General features: G+C 41.5%; 2 protein-coding genes across 2 annotated transcripts in view; both read left to right on the top strand.

The window, feature by feature from the left end:
• LOC143284833 (nicotinamide phosphoribosyltransferase-like) overlaps positions 1 to 21,181 on the top strand; it is a 33,769-nt gene extending 12,588 nt beyond the window's left edge. Inside the window, exons 8-9 of the mRNA XM_076591894.1 lie at positions 3,314 to 3,436; positions 6,530 to 21,181. Coding sequence (XP_076448009.1) covers positions 3,314 to 3,436; positions 6,530 to 6,643 — 237 coding nt within the window. The 3' untranslated portion in view covers positions 6,644 to 21,181. The remainder of the gene's footprint in view (positions 1 to 3,313; positions 3,437 to 6,529) is intronic.
• A 2,790-nt stretch (positions 21,182 to 23,971) lies between these two features.
• Positions 23,972 to 25,766, top strand: part of LOC143285191 (uncharacterized) — a 12,062-nt gene continuing 10,267 nt past the window's right edge. The window contains exon 1 of the mRNA XM_076592426.1: positions 23,972 to 24,105. The gene's annotated coding sequence lies outside the window, so the exon portion shown is untranslated. The remainder of the gene's footprint in view (positions 24,106 to 25,766) is intronic.

Here is a 25,766-nt window from a genome sequence, read left to right as displayed (position 1 = left end):
TGTGCTGTGCTGTGTGCAGAGCTTTTCTTTTCTGTTTCTTCCAGAAGCTACAAACAGCAACTTTCCAGTTGGAGTGATGGCCTAGACGTTAACGCGTCCGCCTAGGAAGCGAGAGAATCGGAGCGCACTGGTTCGAATCCCGGCACAGTCGCCAGTACTTTCTCCCCCTGCACTTGACCTTTTAGTGGTGGTCTGGACGCTAGTCTTTCGGATGAGACAATAAACTGAGGATCCGTGTGCACCTTGCACTTTGTGCACGTAAAAGAACCCATGGCAACAAAAGTGTTGTCTCTGGCAAAATTCTGTAAAAAAATCCACTTCGATAGGAAAACAAATAAAAAAAACCTGTTGGCAAGAAAAAATACATTAAAAAAAAAAAGGGTGGCACTCTCAGTGTAGCGACACGCTGTCACTGGGGAGAGCAGCCTGAATTTCACACAGAGAAATGTGTTGTTACAATAAAGAGTAATACAATACAATACCATATAATACAACACAACACAACACAACACAACACAACACAACACACAAAGAACACTGGTGCTGTACTGTGCTGTGCTTAGCTGTGGCAGAGCTTTTTTTTTGTTTCTGTTTCTTCCAGCTTTCAGCAACTTCCAGACTACCAAGAACGCTGGATTTTTCATTGTCTGGTCCAACCCCCTTTGCTAAGAACACACCTCCTCCTCCTCCCCTTTCCCCCTCCTCCCTCCCTGTCGTCCTACCCCTCCTCACATCCCCCCCATTTACCTCCCCTTCTCCCCCCCCACCCCCCTGTCACCCCCTCCAAAAAAAAAAAAAAAAAAAAAAGTTCTGAATGCTTATCAGGCCAAAGAAGAAAGTCTGTTAAATTTTAGCAGAGGGGTGTAAGATCACAGTGTTTTTTAGTGCAAATTTTCATCATGTTCTCTTACAAGAAATGTTCAACAATGAACTGGAGTTTGTTTTTTTTTTTTGGTTGTTTTTTTAATCAAGGACATTTATCTGTGTTTCAGCCGTTTTCATTCATTCTGTTTCTTTTCTGACCAATCTGCAAGTTCTACACAATGTCATTGTCAACAAATCACAAATTCTGGTGACTGATTGTGTGTCGAGTGATGGCCCTTACTTGATTTTGGACAGAAAACAGTGAAGAAAAAAGGCTGAAAAACATGTAAATGCCCATGATTTTGTTTCTGATTGACCTCTTATTGATTCTGGAATCATAATAATGATTGTGCATTGGGAAAAAAAAACAAAAAAAAAGAAACCTCTGTGTGATTTTACGCTCCACTCTTAGGACTTAACAAGAAAGTCAACACCAGTATCGAACCGGACTACTGTTACTTTTGGGCTTGAGCTTTATGAAATAAACAACGTTGCATTTCATGAGTTGGTGGTTGTTGTGTTTTGGATGGGGATAACATGAATCTTGTGTCGTCGGAAATGTGAAGAAATTTGCTTTGGGGTCATCTGTTGAAGTCATCACCTGAATGCAAGGTGTTTAAGCTGACAGGTTGCTACTGGCATGAGTTGTAGCCGTCATCTTTCCTGTCCGTTTCTGATGGGCGTTTTGTGGTCCCTAAACAGAAGTAGTCATTAAGAAAATCCACAAAAAAAATTAATGGTTTTGAACAACTGTATTTTTACTTTCAGAATTTTTTTTTCTCTTTTTCCTTTTAAGGTAATTGATTCACTGTTAGTGTTATGTTTTATAAGCAGTTACTCCTTCTTTCTCGGTCTCTGGACCTTGGATTTGGAATGAGCTCCCTCCTCCGCTTTGCCAGGTCTCCGCACTCGGCTTTTTTCAAGTCTGGCCTTGAAACCCACCTCTTCCCAAGATAGCCTCCCTCCCCTGCCGCTTCCTTGTTTTAGTTTTTTTCAGTTTAGAGTTATACATGCGTGTGATTGGTATGAAAGTGCTTTGTCTCTGCACAAGATTTAGTGCTGTATAAATGCTGATTGTAAATTTTTTTTTTTTTTTTTTTTTTTTGCTGCCCCATCATCTGCACCGTTTCAGTGGCATTGCTCCCACGCCGCTCATTCCGAGTCCCCCAAACACAGCTACACCCAAGGTTTGTCTGTCACACTCCCAGTCCGCTGGGAACCATCTGTGTTCGGTCGCCAGGAGGTCACACACCAGAAGAGACCCTGCACTGCTGCTGAGTCACTTTGGTGGTCAGACGGGCGTAATAGCCGAGTGGTTAAAGCGTTGGACTGTCAATCTGAGGGTCCCGGGTTCGAATCACGGTGATGGCGCCTGGTGGGTAAAGGGTGGAGATTTTTACGATCTCCCAGGTCAGCATATGTGCAGACCTGCTAGTGCCTGAACCCCCTTCATGTGTATATGCAAGCAGAAGATCAAATACGCACGTTAAAGATCCTGTAATCCATGTCAGCGTTCGGTGGGTTATGGAAACAAGAACATACCCAGCATGCACACCCCCGAAAACGGAGTATGGCTGCCTACATGGCGGGGTAAAAACGGTCATACACGTAAAAGCCCACTCGTGTGCATACGAGTGAACGTGGGAGTTGCAGCCCACGAACACTTTGGTGGTGTTCAGTGGTGCCTGTTCTGATTTAACATACTTAGGACACCACCTACTAAGCCCCCTACTGACGACAATAATGGCTTAGTCGCGGAGCCAGACTGAGTGAGCATCCCTCCGAGAGTGGGAGACTGCCGCCACGTCCCTCAAACAACAGCCCCCCATGAATCTGCCAACACTGAAGACATTGACAGGACTCACCCCAAGCATGGAAGTGGAGGGGTATCGAAACTGAGGTCACCTTGACAGCAGGGCATGAAAGATCACAGACTTTGGGACATTTTTTATTTTTTTTATTTATATTAGTAATGATGAAGAAGGAGGAGGAGGACGATGACAGTGTTGCTATGGAGGTCCATTTCGGTTTGGGACTTCGTGACAAGGCTGTAATCTATGCTTCCTTTCATAATGATATTCTGGCGTCAACCAGGCCCAAGAGATATAGACACTTAAGTGTTGGTCAGGTAATTAGAGCAACACACCCAAAGACGCATCTGTAAAGTGGATGACACTCGACTGTGTGGTCCCAGTCTCCCCATTTAAGCCCATAGCACACTCAGCTCTGGGTCGGAGCCGGCTGCGGGCCCGAAAAACACACCTCCGCTGGGTTTCAAACCCGCGTCCTCCCAGCCATCAGTCTGCGACGCTAACCACTTTGCCACGGCGGCTGGTAATTATAATTATAATTATTATTATCATTATTAGAAGTTGCTTGTTTTCTCATTGTTTTTTTTGGCCCAGACCTAGTCCCATCAAGTGACGGCTTTCTTGCTGTGGTTCTTCAGGTGAATGTGTTCAAGCAGCCCATCACAGACCTGGGCAAGAAGAGTAAAAAGGGGCGCTTAACTCTGGAGTGTCAAGAAGGGAAGTACATCACCAGGGAAGAAGGCAGTGGTAACCCAGAAAAAGTGAGATCTGTGTGTGTGTGTTTGTGTGTTGTGGTGTGTGTGTGTGTGTGTGTGTGTGTGTGTGTTGGTTGTTGTTTTTTGTCTGTTTGTTTCGACTCCTGTTTTCATTCGCTTGTTGGTATTGTTTTTTTTGTTTTTTTTTTTGTTATTGTCATTTTGGCTTTGCTTTGTTGTACCAAGGAGCAGTCGTTTCTATTCAGAAGGATGGCACTTCATCTTTGGAGAATGAGAAATGGAAAATGTTCTATTGAACATCGTTTGGCTTTGTTTTGTTGTACCAAGGAGCAACAATTTCTGTCCAAGAGGATTGTCTTTGTCTTGGGAGAATGAGAAATGGAAAAAATATTTTGTTGAATATTGGCCATGGGCCACAATGCACAGCAGGAAATGGGGAGTGGGAAGGATGGGAGTGTGCAAAGGTTTACAAAATATCATCATCACTGACGGGCACTATATCTTGAGTGGTTAAAGCGTTGGACTTTCAATCTGAGGGTCCCGGATTCGAATCTCGATAACGGCGCCTGGTGGGAAAAGGGTTGGGATTTTTCCGATCTCCCAGGTCATCATATGTGCAGACCTCCTTGTGCCTGAATCCCCTTCGAGTGTATACGGCAAGCAGAAGATCGAATATGCATGTTAAAGATCCTGTAATCCATGTCAGCGTTCGGTGGGTTATAGAAACCAGAACATACCCAGCATGCACACCTCCGAAAATGGAGTATGGCTGCCTACGTGGTGGGGTAAAAACGGTCATACACGTAAAAGCCCACGTGTGTGTATACGAGTGAATGTGGGGGGTTGCACCCCTCGAACGAGGAAGAAGAAGATCATCCTCATTATTATTATTATTATCATTATCATCATATTTTGCTGATAACCCAGCTTACAGCCCAGACCCGCATCAGGGCACTTTTTGTGTTCAGTCTTTTAGGATGTCTGTGTGGCGTATGTGAGGATAGCGTTTTCTCATTACTCCCAAAAGAGATATAAACAATAAAGACTTGGACCTGTAGCTGGACTTTCTTTTTTTTTTTTTTGGACACACACACATACACACACACACACTCTCTCTCTCTGTGTCTCTGTCTCTGTAAATGCAAATGCTTATATGCATATACACACACAAAGACACACTCATTGCTCGTACTCTTCAAAAGGAAGTTGACCTTTTTTAAATGGTTAGTTTATGTGTGAGTGTGTGTGAGTGTGTGTGTGTGGGTGTGTGTGTGTGTGTGTGTGTGTGTGTGAAAATGCATGTTTGTGTGTATGTGTGTGGGTGTGTGTGTGTTTTTGTTTTGTTTATTTGATGGTCTGGTGATGGTCCGCTTTGAAGGTTTAAGCCACAAAATAGGGAAGAAGAACAAGTGTTGATTTATGTTAATAACGGCAACAAAAATCCAAATGGCACTGTTAAACCACTACAGGGACTGGCACTTCTAGTGGCCAGACACTGTGTCTTGTTAATGGCATCCTCACACACTGTGGTTTGTTGACGGCAGCCCTCAGACACTGTCTTGTTGACAGCACCCTCAGACACTGTGTCTTGTTGACAGCACCCCGCAGTCACTGTGTCTTGTTGATGGCACCCTCAGTCACTGTGTCTTGTTGACGGCACCCTCAGACACTGTGTCTTGTTGACAGCACCCTCAGACACTGTGTCTTGTTGACGGCACCCTCAGTGTGTCTTGTTGACAGCACCCTCAGACACTGTGTCTTGTTGACGGCACCCTCAGTTACTGTGTCTTGTTGACAGCACCCGCAGTCACTGTGTCTTGTTGATGGCACCCTCAGTTACTGTCTTGTTGACAGCACCCTCAGACACTGGGTTTTGTTGACGGCACCCTCAGACACTGTGTCTTGTTGACAACATACTCAGACACTGTGTTTTTGTTGACGACATCCTCAGACACTGTCATGTTGACGGCACCCTCAGTGTGTCTTGTTGACAGCACCCTCAGACACTGTGTCTTGTTGATGGCACCCTCAGACTCTGTCTTGTTGACTGCACCCTCAGACACTGTGTCTTGTTGACAGCACCCTCAGTGTGTCTTGTTGACAGCACCCTCAGACTCTGTGTCTTGTTGATGGCACCCTCAGACACTGTGTCTTGTTGACAGCACCCTCAGACTCTGTGTCTTGTTGATGGCACCCTCAGACACTGTGTCTTGTTGACAGCACCCTCAGACACTGTGTCTTGTTGACGGCACCCTCAGACTCTGTCTTGTTGACTGTACCCTCAGTGTGTCTTGTTGATGGCACCCTCAGACACTGTGTCTTGTTGACGGCACCCTCAGACACTGTGTCTTGTTGACAGCACCCTCTGTGTCTTGTTGACAGCACCCTCAGACACTGTGTCTTGTTGATGGCACCCTCAGCCACTGTCTTGTTGACGGCACCCTCAGACTCTGTCTTGTTAATGGCACCCTCAGACGCTGTGTCTTGTTGACAGCACCCTCAGACACTATGTCTTGTTGACGGCACACTTAGACACTGTCTTGTTCACAACACCCTCAGTGTGTCTTGTTGACAGCACCCTCAGAAACTGTCTTGTTGACAGCACCCTCAGACACTGTGTTTTGTTGACGGCACCCTCAGACACTGTGTCTTGTTGATGGCACCCTCAGACACTATGTCTTGTTGACGGCACACTTAGACACTGTCTTGTTCACAACACCCTCAGTGTGTCTTGTTGACAGCACCCTCAGACTCTGTCTTGTTGACTGTACCCTCAGTGTGTCTTGTTGATGGCACCCTCAGACACTGTGTCTTGTTGATGGCACCCTCAGACACTGTGTCTTGTTGATGGCACCCTCAGACACTGTGTCTTGTTGACAGCACCCTCAGTGTGTCTTGTTGACAGCACCCTCAGACACTGTGTCTTGTTGACGGCACCCTCAGACACTGTGTCTTGTTGACGGCACCCTCAGACACTGTGTCTTGTTGACAGCACCCTCAGTGTGTCTTGTTGACAGCACCCTCAGACACTGTGTCTTGTTGACGGCACCCTCAGACACTGTGTCTTGTTGACGGCACCCTCAGTGTGCCTTGCTGAAGGAGTACCCACAGAAGTAACGTGGTGTGTCTTGTTTCCAGGACGTCATGGTGACGGTCTTTGAGAACGGAAAGCTGCTGAGGGAGTACACGTTTGATGAGGTGCGCCGCAACGCTGAGATCAACCTGGTGAAGAGGAAGAGCACCAAGAACTAGGCAGCAGAGCGTCGCACGCTTTCTCCCCCCTCCCCCCCTCTTCTTCCGCCTCCTAAAAGAGAGAAGGTTCTCACGGTGGCTCCAAAGAGATAATGGTCATATGTGGCAGGTCATGAATTGGGGGGACTCTGTTGGATTGTGTGAGAGGGTTTTGGAATTGGTTGTTTCCTTGAGAAAGAGAGAGAGTTGTCTGTTCTCTGAAAGCACTGTGACTGGCTTGAACTTGATAATAATCTTGCAATGTTTTATGCACCTTTTCTTTTTCCACCCCCCCCCCCCTCCTTTTCCTGGTTTTGATATGAGTGTTTGTGTGCATGTGTGTGTGTGTGTGTGTGTGTGTCTGTATGTGTGCAGTGCATATGCACATTGGCGTGCTGCTAGAATAAATTTTCTTTCTTGTCTGTCTGTCATACTGTCTTTTCCCTTCCTCTGTGTATGGGCATACGTATTTTGCAACGCCATTTTTCTCATGTTTATTTGCTGTTGATATCATTCTTTCATGCATTTTTTGATACTTTACATATTTTGGGTATTGGTATAGAATCTGGACGCTTGTTTAGAATGCAGATTTCGTATTGCTCAATATATGACTTTTTAAATTTTTTTTTTGTCAGTGTCGCCTTTTTCGATGTTGCTTTTTGGATGCCTTTTTGTTAGTCTGTTTTCATTTTTGTCGACGGAGACTGTTTTGTACTGTTGTTTTATCTGTTACTTGGTAATGAGTTTGTGTTTAGATCTATCCCAGCAAAAACACGAAGGCACCGAGGCAGAATAGGTTAGGCTCTGGACTCCGGATTCCTGTGCTCACAGGTGATGGAGGCTCTGTATCAGTGTGCTGCATGCTGTGTCCTAGGGAAAGGCACTGGACTCTGATCATCCTCACTCCACCCAGGTGTGAACGAGCACCTGGCTTTTGGCTGGGGAAGAAGGTTCAGACAGCAGAAGGCAGAAGGAGAAGAGAAGGCAGAAGGAGAAGATTAGACCCCGCCTTCCCATGCCGAGCCCTAGACACAGTAGAAATGAATTCACTGTGCCGAGCCCCTAGACGCAAAGGAAATGAATTTACGATGCAAGGCCCAGACACAGTGGAAATGAATCCACTGTGCTGCCGTCTGGTTGTATAAAGGCTACAGGACCGTTTTGAAATATCTAGATATGTTGTTGGTTGTTATTTTATATCTTTATTATGTATTATTGTGTTGTTTCAAACTGCTTTACATTTAGATTATTTGTTGCCATGACTCTTCTTTGATACTTCAGGCTTTTTGTGTTTGAGGTAATCTGCACAAACAGGGATGTTTAGAATATAATCGTGTGCGACCAAATGACGCAGATACCATGTGATTTTCTCGCTCATTTCTGTTCACTGATCTTCTTAGTTGAATGAGCATAGTTGAAAGAAAACTGTGACATGAATGTTTTAACATGAAGCAGGGCTTATTAATCGGTACAGATTATACAGTTAACATGACCACACAGGTTTGTAGTTGATTAATATCATGTAACAAAGTTGAAGAACACCGGTGAGTGCTTTGATTGTGTCTCTCTGTCCGCTGAACAGCACGTTATTGCGGTCATGTGATCTCATTGACTCCCAGAAATCTTCGCAGTGATTGGACGGAGATAACCCAATCACACGACCCATTCAGAGAAGACGATTTTTTTTTTTTTTTTTTTTTTTTTTGCAATGTTGTTTTTTAAGTTTGTAAAGAAAGTGCCAGATAGACAGATAACTAAATAAGAATGAATGTGTTTGCTTGTAAGTGTATGCCTGCTATCTGTTCACTTGTTACTCCAAATCAGAACGTGTTCTCCCCAAAACACAAAAAACAACACTTATTAACCACACCCTTTTATTTATTACTAAGAGAGATATCAAAAGCTGCTACTCATGGCCTGGACTGGAATATAATTTTTTATGGGGGGAAACAATTTTAACTTCACCACCGTGAATGTTCTTCAGCAGTCTCGCCAGCTCCTGGCTCCTCACTCAGCACGTCCCGATGGTCCCACCATCACGTTCATCTTCTGTGCCGATATAGTTCGTCCTGATGGTCCCACCATCCAGTTCTATGAAGTCCTGTGCCCAGTCCCTGGCACCTCGGCACAAAACCAAAACCCGTGGCCTGTCCCCAGCCACTAGATTCCTGCACATTTTTAGTATGCGTCAGTTCCTTGACTTTCATTTCCAGTCCCACTACAGACCATGTTTTGAATTTTATTCCTAGAAACCTAAGTGGACAAACAAGACAACATAGACACCATACCTTTACATAAACACTAAAGAGGAAATCTTCATCCAATACTATTGACATAAATTCCAGTTATCACTGAAGCTAATATGAAAAAATATTCGCTTGGAAAACCATGTCCATTCGCCACCCTTAGTAATGCAAAATACAATTACCTTAAAATGATTCCCATTCATCCCATCAGGAAATACCAAAATGTAGCTGCTTAGCTACTACACAATTCAATGTTTCAAAAACATTACCATTTCTTAGCCATCGAATAGTTCAACAAAACTTAAGACAAATTTAAGTAACTACTATCTGTTATCAACCTAACTGTATATCATCAAAGCACCAAGTACTGATTACCCATACAAGCTTTACAACAACATCAAGTCAACCACAACATATCAATGTATCTCATTTAAACGCTACTTAAATTATCCATTCAAATGTCCTGCTTTTATATACTATGGTCAATATCCCATCACAAAACGTAGTCAAAGTCATTTCAAACTGAGTGCAATAATTTTCAACATACCTTTACAGGGAGAAATATGTCCCTAACCTGGACAGCTTCATGACACCATCTGGCAACAAATCTGCACTTCACAGCAGCACATCACATTCATAACTCATGGTATGATTACAAAAATGCTCGTGAAACATGTGAAACCATTTTTCAAAAGAAACAATTCCCAATCCCCCGAATATAATAGTTGCCCTGTAAAAAAATGGATCTAGGAAAATAACATATCAAAATAACAAATTCCAATCCCCGATATAAATGTTGCTGTGTAAAAAAAATGGATCTAGGAAAATAGGATACCATTTTCTTTACAAACTTATTGAAATAGGGTTTTTGGTATCAACCAGATTAGCTTCTTCAGTTGTTTTTTTTTTATAGAAAGAATTTGGAAAGTTTTGTGGTTTTTTTTAATGGGAAATAATGTACTGTTTTATCAGTGGGTACCTAGGTTTTGTGTGTGACTCCTTTTGTTCCTGGGAGATTGAAGGTGACTGTAAAGGACAAAATAAGAATTAACTCACGCCGGATGAATAGTTTTCTCCCTTGCTTTTTCCTACAGACAACCCATTTGTTAGGGTTAGGTAAAAAAAAAAAATCACAAACAATACAAAACATAAAGTAACTGAATGAAGCTCACTGTACTTGACCCTACTGACCCCTCTCCTCACGTCGTGTGAACGCCCACCCCCCTCCCTCTTGACTGCTCTCAGAAGCTGTGTCACTATCAGTACCTTCTTGCTGGTAGCTTTCTTCAATGCAGATACTTTATTCAATGTCTTCATCATCCTCGTCGATGTCGAAACCTACAGTTTGAAGCATCTCAATCACTTCAGCAGCGGTGAAATCCACTGTATGATCTAGTTTGCTCCAAAAAATTCCACTTGTATCGCCTGTGACGCCATTTTCGATACGTATGCAGATTAGCTTGTCGTGTGGGGTCCTGAACTCGCTGGCTCGCTGTGGAATGTGTTGTTACGGAATCTCATGAAGAAACTTTTCATTCGACCCTTGACACGTTCACAATGCCTGGTGTAGCTACCCTATGAAGAAAAAGTGGACAAATTTTTAATTGTCGAAACCACTATAGTGTTCCGTTGTCCATAACGCTACCTTACGTCAGGAACGCTATAGTGTTCCATCGTCCGGAGTGAGTTAAGGTCATGGTTTTCATCCTGTAGGGTGAGGGGGGAATGGAGGAAAATGGGGCAGTGATTAAAAGAACAAGAATGCTTTATCATCTCTGAAAGAGAGACTGTTGACACATTAGCTGATGATTAAAAGAACAAGAATGCTTTATCATCTCTGAAAGAGAGACTGTTGACACATTAGCTGATGATTAAAAGAACAAGAATGCTTTATCATCTCTGAAAGAGAGACTGTTGACACATTAGCTGATGATTAAAAGAACAAGAATGCTTTATCATCTCTGAAAGAGAGACTGTTGACACATTAGCTGATGATAAAAAGAACAAGAATGCTTTATCATCTCTGAAAGAGAGACTGTTGACACATTAGCTGATGATAAAAAGAACAAGAATGCTTTATCATCTCTGAAAGAGAGACTGTTGACACATTAGCTGATGATAAAAAGGAGGATGTATTTCACCTAAATTTAAAAAGAGAAAACTAAAAACAAACAAAAACGGCATTTCACCCACAGTACAATGCAAATTTTTATCATTCAGTAAACCTAGATTCATAAACATGATAAAGTATAAGCTCATCTAATACTTATTTTGCTCAGTGATCTAGACTGCATAAGCATCCAATTAAAAAAAAAAAATGATGAATTAATAAAGAAAAGAAAAAAAGGAAAGTAAGCAGATATTTTTTAATAACGAAATGCGGTGAACATAAATTACTACTAGCAAACTGCCATTCTTGGCCTTTGTTTGTAACCTGTTTTTTGATAAAGAAAGAACAGCTTTACACATTATGAAGGACAATCATTTCTCATTCGACTCGTCAGTCTTGTTGAGCTGGTTGATCAACACTGTCTGTGGTTGAACGCTTCTGTGATAGATTCTGATGCCCTGTGTTCAGTTTGACATGAAGGTATGGGTGGAAAGCTGGACAACGTCCTTTCTTTTAGGGTGTGCGCTTCGATGGTGCGCATTTAGTTGTGTTGTCTTATTTATTTATTTATTATTATTTTATTATCATTATCATTACTACTACCTTTTTTTTATATTACAATTATTATTTATTTATTTATGTAAGCTTATCTATTATTTTTTCTTTTTTTTTTTCTTTTTTTTTCCCCCAAGGCCTGACTAAGCGCGTTGGGTTACGCTGCTGGTCAGGCATCTGCTTGGCAGATGTGGTGTAGCGTATATGGATTTGTCCGAACGCAGTGACGCCTCCTTGAGCTACTGAAACTGAAACTGAAACTGATGCCACTTCTGGCTTGCAGTTGGTTTTCACCCTGAGGTACAGAAATTACTCTGACATTTACTGTATTTGTTTTATTTTTATTTTTTTATTTTTTTTTTTCTTTTGTCTTTGAATTTGTGCTTTAAATGCACTCCCATCTGTCAAGGCACAGAACTCGCACACTGCATTACAACACCGAAAGATAAAGCATCATGAAACCAGAAACAATGAACATGTTGTTTTGTTTTCGTGACAAGTCTCACAGATTTTTTGGGTTTTTTTTTTTTTTTTTTCTCTTTCCCATGGCAAAAGACGGTTCTGTCCTTTTCCAGAAACAAGTTATACGTTGCCTTTTACAGAGGTCTGACAGACTTTGTAGTTTTGGTCAGGGTTTTTTTTTTTGTTTTTGTTTTGTTTTGTTTTTGTTGTTGTTTTTTCATCCTTTGGATTGTGTCCTAGGAAAACACCGCAGCTGTTGGTGTTTTGTCTTTGCTGGTTTTTTCTGTGTTGTCTTGTTGTAAGGTAACTTTTGGTTCCTTTTTTTATGTATATATTTTGTTTATATACTTTCTATCTTCCGTCGCTTTTTCTGTGATTCACTTGCCTCTTATGTTTTTAAACTCCAGTTTGTTGGAGCGTGTGTGTGTGTGTGTGTTCAATATTGTGCAGAATGTCAGACTTTCTTGAAAGGTAGGAGTTTTTCTGAAAGAATTTCTTTGAAAAATGCACATAGTGTCTTTGAAAAAAAAAAAAAAATGATCATTTGGGGGAAAAAATGTAATAATCACACAAGTTCTTCTCTTGATTAAAACAAAAAAATATGCAGAAGTTTATCAAAAGGAAAACTTTTGAAAGTAAACACCTTCCCCACCAGTGTTGATGAGAGATGAAAGCTAGAAAGATCAGTGGCCGCCTTTGTTGCAGTTCGTACTGCTTCCATACAGAATCAGCCCTTGTCTTCCATTCTAGATGATGGTGCTGTGTGTTCTGCTAGCGCTTTTGCTCTTTTGCTCGTAGTTGCTTGTCAAAGGTGATAGTTGAAATAACTTCCAAATTTGTCTGTGTTAAAGTTGATAGTTGAAATAGCTCGCTTGTAGCTTTTAGAGGTGTTTGATTGGCTAAGAGTGGACCGGGCAAGACGGGCTGTCTTTTCACTGTTAGCCGCGCAAAATTTGGCCAAGCAGAGCAAACCGATAGGACTGGTTTGCATCAGTTTGACGTGGTAAGTATATGTATCACCAGACATAGAGTATAATACAAACTCCTCCTGTTGAAATAGCTTCAGTCTTGCAGAAAGGTTTGTTTTTATTTCAAATACCTCAACAGAGAAGCATTTATGGGAGAGGTTAAAAGTTCACTGCATCGGGGCTGAAGTGAAGGGAGGAGTGTGAGATGACGCAGACTCAGCCTCAGAACACAGCCTCAAAAGTGGTGGGCAGATGGCTTGTGGAAGCATCTCCAGAGATTGTTATTTCCTGATGATGCCTGACCGCTGCTTCCCTTGTCACTGCAGAAGAAAAATTGCGTGCTGCCAGAGTGTCTGCCGCCACCAGCGTTTGCTGGACTTTTGTACAGTGACAAGTAAAAGATTCTGACAACACTTAAGTTGGTATTGTGTGAAGTGGCATGCAAAACTGTGATGAAACCACAGGGATTGCAGATTGTCTGGAAATGGGTGTTTGATAGAAACAGTTATTTAGAGATGCGAATTCATGACTTGCAGATTTCTAAAGTAAGCTACATAGGTGGTGTGATGTTTACATTGACTTCATTGACTTGTGCCTCTTGACTCCGTGTGGAGCATAGGGCTGCAGCAGCACCCCTCCAGCGGACTCCGTTTGGAGGCTGCCCTCTTCAGCCGGGTCCATGTTCATCCGGCTGCCTTCATCTCATCCTCCGTGCTTCTTCTCCAAGTCTGCTTTGGCCTGCCCGCTCTCCGCTTTCCTTGGAGGTTCCATTCAAGTGCCTGTTTTGTGGTGTTGTCTGGAGGCTTTCGAAGGGTGTGGGCGGCCTATCTATCCCCATTTCCTCCTCCTGATCTCCTCACTGGTGGGCCCCTGGTTGGTTCTTCTGCGGAGACAGGCGTTTGATATGGTCTCTGGCCATCTGATGTTTAAAATGTTGCGCAGGCATCTGTTGATGAAGGCCTGTAACTTGTGTTCGTCGTGGTTATTCGCTATGTTTCAAAGTCATACAAGAGGACTGCCTTAATGTTGGTGTTGAAGATCTTCAGTTTGAGTGGAAAGACTTTGTTTACATTTGGTTCATAAAACCCATTCTATATGGGCTGAAGTAAGACCACAAATTTGGATGAAATTTTAGTTTGTTGGTGTGCAGAATGATGATTATGTTCATCAGGAATTGTTTGCTGAGTCTTGTGTGTGTTGATGGCATAGTTTTTATGCACGGCAGCATAGTTGACTTTCATTGGAATCTCAGAGACCTCAGCAGCGTCTTCCAGTATTCTACAGTTCCACAGAAGAAATGTTTATATCCGGAAGTCCTCTTGCCAAAATTACATCACCGAAACTGGTGGGTTATTTTTGGACAGATAGAGAAAGAAAAAGTTATGACATTCTTTCAAGACATTCTGCAAGAGATATTTTTTGTTGGTTCTTTGTCTTATTGGCATATTCCTTGTTGTTGAATGGGCATAGATCTAGTTTGTGCATTCTGTGTCTTCTGGGGCTCATTGTATTAAAAAAAACAAAAAAAAACCCCAAAAAACAATAACAGGCAGTGTTTGTGCATGTTGTGGTTGATGTTATCAATGCAGTGCAGAGATTGTACATTCTTCACTTTCTTCCAGACTTCTGCTTCCTTTCAATAGCTGCCATACCGGAGGATCATATCTATTCCAAACTTTGATCATTGTCTTTTTTTTTCTCTCTGTAATTATACTTTACTGTCATCGTTTACAGAAATGTGATGTGTGGTTGTGATTTGGTTCATTCTTTACCATTAAAAAAAAAAACCCATGATTTTATAAAAAGAAAAAAAAGGGGGAATTCGCCAGCATTTATACAATACTGTGAAGACAAACCTGTTGGTAGTATTCATCATTGCTGTTTTTGGTGAAGTGTGTGTGTTTTGAAAATTTCGATGTTTTATGAGGTCGTTTTCTGACATAACTGTCATGGCTGTTTTTGCCTCAGGCTGGTGTGGAGGCATGTGAATATTACGGAAATGTTACAGACTAAGATTAAGTGTCCAGTATTTTTCTTTGATATTTGGCTTCCATGAGAAAACAAGCTTTGAAATTTTGAAAATTATTTTATTTATGTTTGTTGTTGTTGTTTTTTTAATATAAAAAAAACTTTTGAAGTTTGTGGGTGTTTGCATATCTGCTTGCTTGCATACTTGAGAGCTTGCTTGCATACTTGAGAGTGTATGTGTATTTTTTTAAATGGCTGTGAGAGAGAGATGACATGTATTTCAGTGGCATTTGTTTTTCCTTTTGTTTTTGAGCTGTTGTTTTTTTGGGTTTTTTTCTGTTGTTTTTTTTCCCCTTTTATTTTGTAGCCTGCATATGCCAGTAGTGTGAACTGTTTTGGGTTTTTTTCTCTTCCAAACTTTCAGAACCCTTCAGGATGTCCTCATGTCTTTTTGTCACATGTTGATGGCCCGAGTGTTCTGCGAGGTTCTAAGCGCCATGATTTGATTTGAATGAAATCTTCTTTCACCAAAGTTTCTGATCTATAGTTTTGCACAGAAAAAAAAACAGCCCCAAAATGTGCTTTCATATGAAGTGAAAGATTGAACTGACGGTCACATTGCAACCATATTTAACAAACATATTTATCAACATAGAAACCACATCCTAACCACACAGGATACTCGGCATAATATTTTTATTGCTCTTATTTTATCAGAGCTTTGAAAAATATGTAATCAAGAGTATGTAAATGAAGTCAGGGTCATATGCTACCCACCATGTTATGCAGTGGATATCTCAGCCATGTGTGCCACAAAAAATATCAGACTTTTCAACAAGGTGGTACATAGAATTCACCCCCTCAGAAATTTGTCGCATGTTATTTTATCCACTCAGAACATTTTCAGTGGGGGGCCTGTACCTTAGGATGATGGGAACGATAGTCAAATAGAGCATGCAACTTTCCATCATAGGGTTCAGGGTTAAGGTTGAAGATTTTTTTTTCAGTTGCTCACATCAAATTGTGCCAACCTGTCGTCGTTGAAATCCTTTTCTTGTTACACATATGGTGAAGATCAAATACTCTTGTTCAAGATTCTGTTATCCACAGAAGTGTTTACTGGGTTAAATAGAAACACCAACACACTCTGTAATGCCAACCCCCAAAACAGAGTATGGCTGCCTAAACGATGAGGGTACAAACTCATAAAGCCAACTCTTTGATACAAGTGAACATGGGAGTTACGGCTCACAAATGAAGAAGTATTCAAGGATAGTGCTGGCCAGAGCAGAACTGGTCTGATGGTCTGCTTTGGGTTTGTTTTTTTTGCACTAGTTGTTTTAAACAGTTGTAAATGGTCATTATATGTAATTTGACACCTCCTTAACACCAAAACTATAATCCACAATAAGAACATCAGCACTTTGGTGTTCCATCACTGGTGGAAATACTGTATGCAATAACACATTCATTCTGACATCTTACGGAAAGAAGAATAACTGGGGTTGTCAAAAGAAAAACAAATAAATGACAGAGATGTTTTTGTTGTTTGTTATCTGTGAGCAGAGGTGTCTTGTGGTCTGTGGTATCTTGTACGAAACAGGTTTAGAACAGACTGGTGCAAATGTTTTAGCAGCCCCTAGATATTCTTTTGAGACTATGTGCTTCCTTTGATTAAAACGAATCATCAACAAACATACGAAGCACATCTCCAGATGGTAATCTTGAGGCGAGATGCAGGAGAATCATTGCATCATAGCAGCATACTCTTGCTTCCTTTTTTTTTCCAGAAGTCTAGATCCACCTTAGAATTTTGCAGCATGGTGTTCGGGAAATAAACCGTCAGTTCATCATGGAACAGACAATCTTTGACCTGCAGTATGCTGTCCACTGTTGTAAACAATTTTGCTCCACCGCATTATGACGTGTAAGTCTGCAGTGACGTCTGAACAGAATACAAAAATCCTTCTTTAACTCACTCAGTATGACCAGTCCTCTCTTCTCCTCTACACAGACCCTTCAGATGTCCAGTGGGTGTCTGAATGACCCAAACTTTAGCTTCCGTCGTCAGAATTGTGGTATTCTTCGTCAACATTCACCTCTTCAGTATAAGAGCCTTCCACTTGCAATATTTTGATGATGGTAATTGGGATGAAACGCTGTTAACGTCGTCTCTTTCGCCGTTCGTATGGAGAGAGTTAATCTGGAACAATCACTTGAGAGAGTGAGTGAAAGCCATGCTTTCACTATTATTATACCCTGACCACAGTTCTTTCATTGTGTTTTCATGCAGAGAAATGGGAAAAAAAATGTCACTAAAGTTTTGACCACTTGCAAAATAGCGCTTTTAGACACAAAGAGCAGTTGTATGACATTTTTATTCCCATGTTCCACCAGCACACAGAGTCATCACATGTCTGGTTGTTTTTGGTTTGGTTTGGTTTAGTTTTGGTGGGTAGGACCAGGGTGAATGGGATGCGAAGAGGAGGGGGGGTGGGGGGAGGGTAACCCAACATGTATAATATTACATTGTGCTCTGTCTTCGATTGACTACTAGTCTACTTGACACTAATAATGCAAAGCTAGGAGCTCTTGAAACTCAACATTAATGATGTTATATCATATTTTCTTGGTCTTCAATTGGCTCCTTGACATTGATAATGCGTGCTAGAAGCTATTGAAACGGGGCAGAAACATGACATTTATGATGTTATATCAAATGTCATCGGTTGACTACATGACACTGTTAATGCAGGTAAGAAGCTCTTGAAACCCAACATTTATGCTGTTTTGTCATAGTATCTTTGTCTTCAATTGCCTACATGAAACTGATACCCTACATGAAACTGATAATGCAGGCAGGAAGCTCTTGAAGCAGTGGAGTGATGGCCTAGAGGTAACGCGTCTGCCTAGGAAGCGAGAGAGAATCTGAGCGCGCTGGTTCGAATCACGGCTCAGCCGCCGATATTTTCTCCCCCTCCACTAGACCTTGAGTGGTGGTCTGGATGCTAGTCATTCGGATGAGACGATAAACCGAGGTCCCGTGTGCAGCATGCACTTAGCGCACGTAAAAGAACCCACGGCAACAAAAAGGTTGTTCCTGGCAAAATTCTGTAGAAAAATCCACTTCGATCGGAAAAACAAATAAAACTGCACGCAGGAAAAAATACAAAAAAATGGGTGGCACTGTAGTATAGCGACGCGCTCTCCCTGGGGAGAGCAGCCCGAATTTCACACAGAGAAATCTGTTGTGATAAAAAGAAATACAAAATACAAAAAAATAATGTGATGACACCATTTTGAAACTTTCAGTTGGTGGTTTTTTTTTTCTTCATTCACAGTTCTGTGACTGGCCCTATATCCTGCCAATTGCCTCATCTGCTTTGAAAGATAAAATATTATTCAAGAAGGAGTTAGTATTCATTGATGCCAACTGTCCTGGTTTCATCGTATTTTGTTACAACCAGCCATAGTTTGTATTGATGCTATGCCCACATCAGAATTTTACGCCATGTTCTTTTTCGGCTATGTGGAGTCACCTGCCTGCTTTATCGTTGGAAGCCATCCGCCATAGTTTGTATCGATGCCATGCCCACATCGGAATTGTTACGCCAAGTTCTTTTTCGGCTATGTTGAGTCACCTGCCTGCTTTATCGTTGGAAGCCGCTGGGTAGTTTCACAACACACATGGTGGACTGAGAGCGGGTTGGGGTCATGGGTCATGGGTCACAAACATAGCTCCAGAAAGACTCTGAACAGTGCAAAACTGTAAATAACAACCAGCTTTCCAAAACAGAATTTGACTTTTTTTTTTTGGTTGTTGGTTGTTGCTGCATATGAACATTATATGTATGCCATGCAGGTAAACGTTTTACGTATGCCGAGTCGGTAAACATTGTATGTATACTGTTCAGGTAAACATTGAATGGATGCTGTGTTGGTAAACACTGTATGTATACTGTTTAGGTAAACACTGTTATGTAAACACTGTATGTATAATGTTTAAACACTCTGTATGCCATGTAGATAAACATGGTATTTATGCCAATGTAACTGAGTGTTCCTATGAAATTCAAAACGTTCCTTAAAATTTTCCAAATAGCTCCTGCAAGAGGGGTTGACATCTCTGGGTATTATTTCAGTCTATCTTTCATAACCCACACAGTGCCATGCCGCCACACCTTGAACTGTGGATACACAAGTAGCACGTGAGTGAGTGACAGTGGAAGGCTACGCCACACGCCATTCATTTGTTTTAGTGGCTATCCTCGGATGACAGCTTATTTTGATAGTTATCTTCTCGTGGAAGGACAGAAAGACCAATGACTTTGTCAAGAGCCAAATAACTATGCTAGTGGGTCCACTGGAACCACTCTTAGCAGTGGTCAAAAGGAGGAAGCTGTCATGGTTCGGGCATGTGACACACCACAATTCACTGCAAAAGACAGTTCTACAGGGAACGCTAGAGGGTGGTAGGCGAAGAGGGAGGCAAGCCAAATGCTGGATGGACAACATCAAGGAATGGACCAATATGGATAGCGCTACGCTGATACGACAGGCAGAAGATAGAACCGGATGGCGTTGTCTGACTACGGAATCGTCCCTCATGTCTCCTCTACGCCCATCCCGGGCAGGAGAATGAATGGAATGGAATGGAATGGAATCTTCTCGTGATATTTGTTTTAATGATTATCCTTTAACAACATCCTGGTTTTTTATTAATCATCCTCTAATGGTACTTGTTTGATTGAAAGGCGACGGGCGCAATAGCCGAGTGGTTAAAGCGTTGGACTGTCAATCTGAGGGTCCCGGGTTCGAATCACGGTGATGGCGCCTGGTGGGTAAAGGGTGGAGATTTTTACAATCTCCCAGGTCAACATATGTGAAGACCTGCTAGTGCCTGTACCTCCTTCGTGTGTATATGCAAGCAGAAGATCAAATACGCACGTTAAAGATCCTGTAATCCAAATCAGCGTTCAGTGGGTTATGGAAACAAGAATATACCCAGCATGCACACCCCGGAAAAAGGAGTATGGCTGCCTACATGGCGGGGTAAAAACGGTCGTACATGTAAAAGCCCACTCGTGTGCATACGAGTGAACGCAGAAGAAGAAGAAGATTGAAAGGCTGTCCTCTAACAGTATCTTGATACAGGGCTTTAAACAAATTGCATTCTGTTTGGCAGCCCCCTCCCCCCCCCCTGCCCCCCCCGTGTCATAGAAAGGTTTCAACAATCATGTCCCTAGAGAGTGAGAATGTAAAAGAAAAAAATATTGTAGACCGTCAGTGTTATGTATCTGACATTTTGTGCACATTTTGCTTTAGTCAAAATCTGTTTGCTTGGACCAAAAGAGAGTGTACAATAAATGAAGTCTTGCATGTAATCTTTTCGTCTTTCTCAACATTCTTTCTCTCTTTAAAACATATTATATGTGTTTGTTTTTTTCTCTTGATTCACTTGTGTTTGTGTGTGATAACATTACCATTAATGAAAAGATTGTTGTTGTTGTTTCTCTCAAGTATCATCAGCATTATTTGTCAAGCTACCAGAATGTTAATTACTGCTATGATACTAAATGAGGAATAAACATCAGTGGTTGAGTAACACATAACTCAGTCTTCCATCTTCTCTCTCTCTTTTTCCCTTCATATCATGTGAAACATTCATTTATATGGGTGTACATGTAGATACACGCATTCATGTACGCACACACCCACAGGTGCATCACGCGCGGACACACTCACAATTTTGGGGCCCTGTCCCTTGGGGAAAGAGCATTGCCACAGTGCTGAGCTATCCTTTTTTTTTCAACAAAAGGAAAAGGTTGGCACAGCACTGCACAATTGTATACATGTAGACCTGTTTGCACACTCACACACATACAGCAACCACACTCATATGCACAAACATGTACATGAGAATAATGTGGATGAATATTTAGTAGGTATATATTTTCTCTACTTTCATTGTAAATAAAGCTTGAGAAGATCAAAAACTGTAAGATTGCTGGTTACAGCTTTAGTATGGCATCCCGTAGAATATATATGAGACCAGCAGGTGTCTAAAATCAAGTTCTGTTTTCTGGTTGTGGTGGGCACAGGTTGGTATGGCAGTTTTCTTTAGTGCTGGAGATGCAAAGTGCATCTGAAGAGTAAAATCATTCATAAGACTCGTGTGTGTGAATGAAACATGAAGTGGAACGGACTGAATTACTGTAAGTATCGTAATAAAATGGTTATTTTTCTTTTCTTTGTCTTTGTGGTGTTTCATTACATGTGTGTGTGTGTGATCGCATTCATCACTGGGTTTATCAAACCCACTTCTCTTGTTTATAATCTACTATTGTCCCAGTTTGTCTATGTCAGTGTGCGCGTCTGTATGTTTTGTGTGCGTTTGCATGAGTATGCTTGCCTTCTTGAACAGTGTGCACGGTTTTCTTTTCATATTCTTTTGGCGCTGTTATTATTATTATTATTCTGAGCATTTACACCTAATCTTGAAAATAAGCCCTTGGCGTTTACAAATAGAACACATGTAAATATCAAAAAGGAAAAATTGAACATAAGATACCAAACATCATTGAAAACTATTCATCCACCCCCCACCCCCACACAATACACACAAGCACATGCACACGCACGTCATAGCACACAATCGTAAATAGTACACAATCAAAAATACCACCAACAAACACAAACTATCAAAACTCACTCACTCATTTTATTTTTTTCTCTCTCAAGGCCTGACTAAGCACGTTGGGTTACGCTGCTGGTCAGGCATCTGCTTGGCAGATGTGGTGTAGCGTATATGGATTTAACCGTACACAGTGACGCCTCCTTGAGCTACTGATACTGATACTCACTCATAAATGAGTTATGTATGTACTGCTGTTCTGATTGATAAAGGAAGATGTTAGGTAATCAAAAATGAACCTTTTCAAATAACTTGTTCTATTTGCTGTGCGACTTAAATCCTTTGCCAACTTTTTATTTCCCTTAGTTGTCGCATGTGACTTTATTTTTTTTAATTTTATTTAAGTTTTGGTAACAGTTATCAGGATTTTGATCTTTTTTTGTGACCAGCCCATTGGTCCCAGCCATTGTGTGACTGAGAAGGGTAGCGGCTGAGCTAAGAATTTTGTAAGAAGTTTTAGCTTGTTTCTTTGTGCGTGATTGTGTGTGTGTGTGTGTGTGTGATGGCTGTTTACAAATTGACTGGAAAAAAAAAATTTACCTCTGCAAAATCTTTTTCCTACAAACTAATTTAAATGAGTATATTTTATTTTTTTTAAAACTGACGAAATACAGCAGTCAGATATCACAGAGAGTTACAACATATTGAATATGTAAACTGCCCTAATATTCCATCCGAAGAAGAATTTTTCATTTATTTTTATTTATTTATTTGTGTGTGTGCGTGCTTTTTAAAAAAAAAAATTTTTTGTTAAGAAAAGTGTGATGATAAACAAGCAGTGTATGTGTTCTTCAATGGAAATGGGACAAAAACATATGCATTAAGCATATACAACTTATACTGCAGACAAGAAGATACAGCAAGAGCCGTAACCATCAACACACACACACACACATTATTTGACCTGATCGTAAGGACTGACGAAAGCCAGTATATGTAGGATGTTGACACAAAAACAACATTGTGTCTTTTGGTCAAACTGAAATCTACACACATGCAGCGCGTGTGATAGGACTTGGTTGTCTGGATGACGGATGACTGTAATTGTTACATGATGGACAAAATGACGTATGTAATGTTTGTCACTGACGTACTGTGGAATGACGTCAGGAAGACTGATGCTGCGCAGCTCCCACTGGACCATCATAATCATACACCGACACATACCATATGCGTTTACTCACTACACTCACACAAAACGACTGAACAGCAAATAAAAACCTAACTTGTACCCCACTTAAAGAAGCTTTGATGTATGATTATATATAGGCCTTCCATGTATAGATACAGATGGTGGAGTCGTTGACATTAATCAATCGGAGCTCCACCAAACCGTTCAATGAAAGTATATATACTGACCTGAACCCTACAACTTGTTTGGACAATTTATAACCGACTGAACAGACCAAGAGCTGACAACACATTTCTGCATGAAATCGCGAACGCGACTGCATCAATGAACAATAGCACGCATGCAAACGATGATTAATTCACCCCGTGCATGCATGGTGACCTTCACCCCTTAGAATATTATTCACGTCACTGACAAAAAAAGGTTTTTTCAGTGTGACCTCTGCACTGACAGCAAGACACACCCAATCCCAGGTACGCATGCGCAGATGCAAAAGTGTACTCGGCACACACACACACACACACACACACTTTGATCAAGTCAGGTCACATTCACAATCACACGCGCGGGCGCACACACACACACACACACACACACACACACACACACACACACACACACACACACACACACACACACACACACACACACACACACACACATCGGCACCGTATGTGGAACATCAGTACACACTATGGCCTTCTGTATAAATCCATGTACCCACAAATTAAGTTGTAGTTGTTTGGTTGTTGTTTTGTTGTTGTTTTTGTTTGTTTATTTGCGTTCTGCGGGAGGTGGGGGTGGGGGTGTTACTCACTCAGACTTCTAGTAGTAGTCGTAGTAGTAGTAGTAGTATGTTATTATTCATTCACTTTTTAGTTCAATTTGCATTCATATCGATCATCGATCTTGTTAAAAACAAAGGCCTGCACAAATATCTCATGTGATGTGCCGTTACTGTATAGCAATGAATTATATTTTCGGCATAAACGATCACGAGCAGGAAGATTAAGTTGGGTTGTTGTTTTTTTTAATTCGAATTATCGAACACACATTTTCCGAATGCTGTGTTTGCATGTACTTTCCCACTCACCTGTCTCATCACGTAAATCTGCATTCTTGGGATTTTAAATTCTAAAAATAACCACAGGCGACAATCCGTCAACAAGCACAGCGCATGCGCACAGGCGACCTACTGACGTCATTACAGGTGAGTGGGGAAAGCCGTAGATGACAAAACCAGCGTGAAAACAAGTTAGCCGTCAAACAGGAGTTTGCACATTCTAACGGTATCAGTGGCGGACCAAATCGAACTGACTGAGCGACTGCAGCATCATTGACATTGAAGGTGAGTGGAGTGTTTCTGACATTACGTGAAAGGGGCAGGACGGGTCATTGCCGCCAAGAACTCACCTTTAAAATGAATGTCGTGCTGCTCCGTTTGCCACTTGGGACACGTCGGTCGTTTTTTGTTTTATTTCCCCCCATAAGTTTTCTGTTTCTAGCCGAGCTGTGTTGAGCTGGATATCATCTCCTTCCCCTTCCGTGTCCTGCTTCCTTTCAGTCGTCTGTCTTATACTCTCACTCCATAGTTTTGTTGTTTTTTTCTGTTGAAAATAAGACGAATGGATAAAAGTTGACAGCAACGGAAGTAGGTCAGTTGTCGTCTGCAAGTTTGTTTACACGGAAATGTTTTGATTTCTCATTCCCGATTCAGTATTATGCTTAGTTTGATTCATTAAATCATCAGACTGGTAACATGGAATCGTTTGTTTGTGTATCTGTGAGAGGGAAGGTGGGGGGAAAGAGAAAGGGGTTGGATGACCCGTTCAGTTTCAGTCGCAAATGAGACCAAAATCGAAAACAGGATATCGAGAACGTTCAAATTAAAACATAACAAAATTTGTAATCATTGTCCATTGAAACTTTTTCAAGTATTGACGGAATGTTTTTAAAAGGGTGTCTGGATAAACGAATACTAAACTTTTCTAAATGTAGAGGTCAGAGTAATACTAAACCTATAAAAAAAAAATTAAATTAAAAGGGGGAAGTTCATTGACGGCTGAAGCACAGCTCTTGAACTCAACTTGTAAAAATCGAAACTTCATCAGCCAACAGGTGTATGGACTGTGCACAGTGAAACCTGGGTGTGTCACAACCATATTCTTGGTGATTCGCAAACGTGCCATGAATCATATTCATAACCAGAACAGGTAAACACAGTCTGGGGTATAATGTCCGGGTGAGCCGGGGTACCTGCGTTTTAAAGGCGGGGTGGAGGTGGAAATCTTTAACAAAGAGGGGTCGGGCGCAGAGTAGAAACACACTGAAGAAGGAAAAAAAAGAAAGGCGAGAAGAGAGAAAGTGAGGGACGGGAGGAGGGGCGAAGAGACAGACAGACAGACAGAGATAACCCGTTGACGAGTTAGTAAATAAAACAAAACAAAACAACTCGTTGACGAGTTAGTAAATTTCTGGAAATATTTGCTTCAGTTCCGTCATGTTCTGTCTCTCTCTCTGTCTGTCTGTCTCTCTCTCTCTCTCTCTCTCTCTGTCTCTCTCTCTCTCTCTCCCCGTCCCTCCCCTATTTTTTTGTGTGTGTGCCAGTGTGTGTGTTTAATTAAAACATTCATGCTTCGTTTATTTATTCATTCATCATTTTGTTCGTCTTTGTCATCACACACACATCACACACACATATCACACACACACACACACACACACACACACACACACACACACACACACACACACACACACACACACACACACACACACACATCATACACTCACACACATACACACACAAACACTCAGACACACACACACACACACACACACACACACACACACACACACACACACACACACACACACACACACACAAAAGACGTTATTTTCAGTTTTCGTAAAATGTAGACATGTGTAAGGAAACGTGTACCAGTGTTATACGCATACCTTTCTGAAAAAAAAAAAATGTCAGTGTCTGCTGACCGAGTTAGTAAAGCG

The sequence above is a fragment of the Babylonia areolata genome, chromosome 8 (assembly GCF_041734735.1).
Source record: "Babylonia areolata isolate BAREFJ2019XMU chromosome 8, ASM4173473v1, whole genome shotgun sequence".
Classification (NCBI taxonomy): domain Eukaryota; kingdom Metazoa; phylum Mollusca; class Gastropoda; order Neogastropoda; family Buccinidae; genus Babylonia; species Babylonia areolata.
This window is presented reverse-complemented; position numbering and strand designations above follow the sequence as displayed.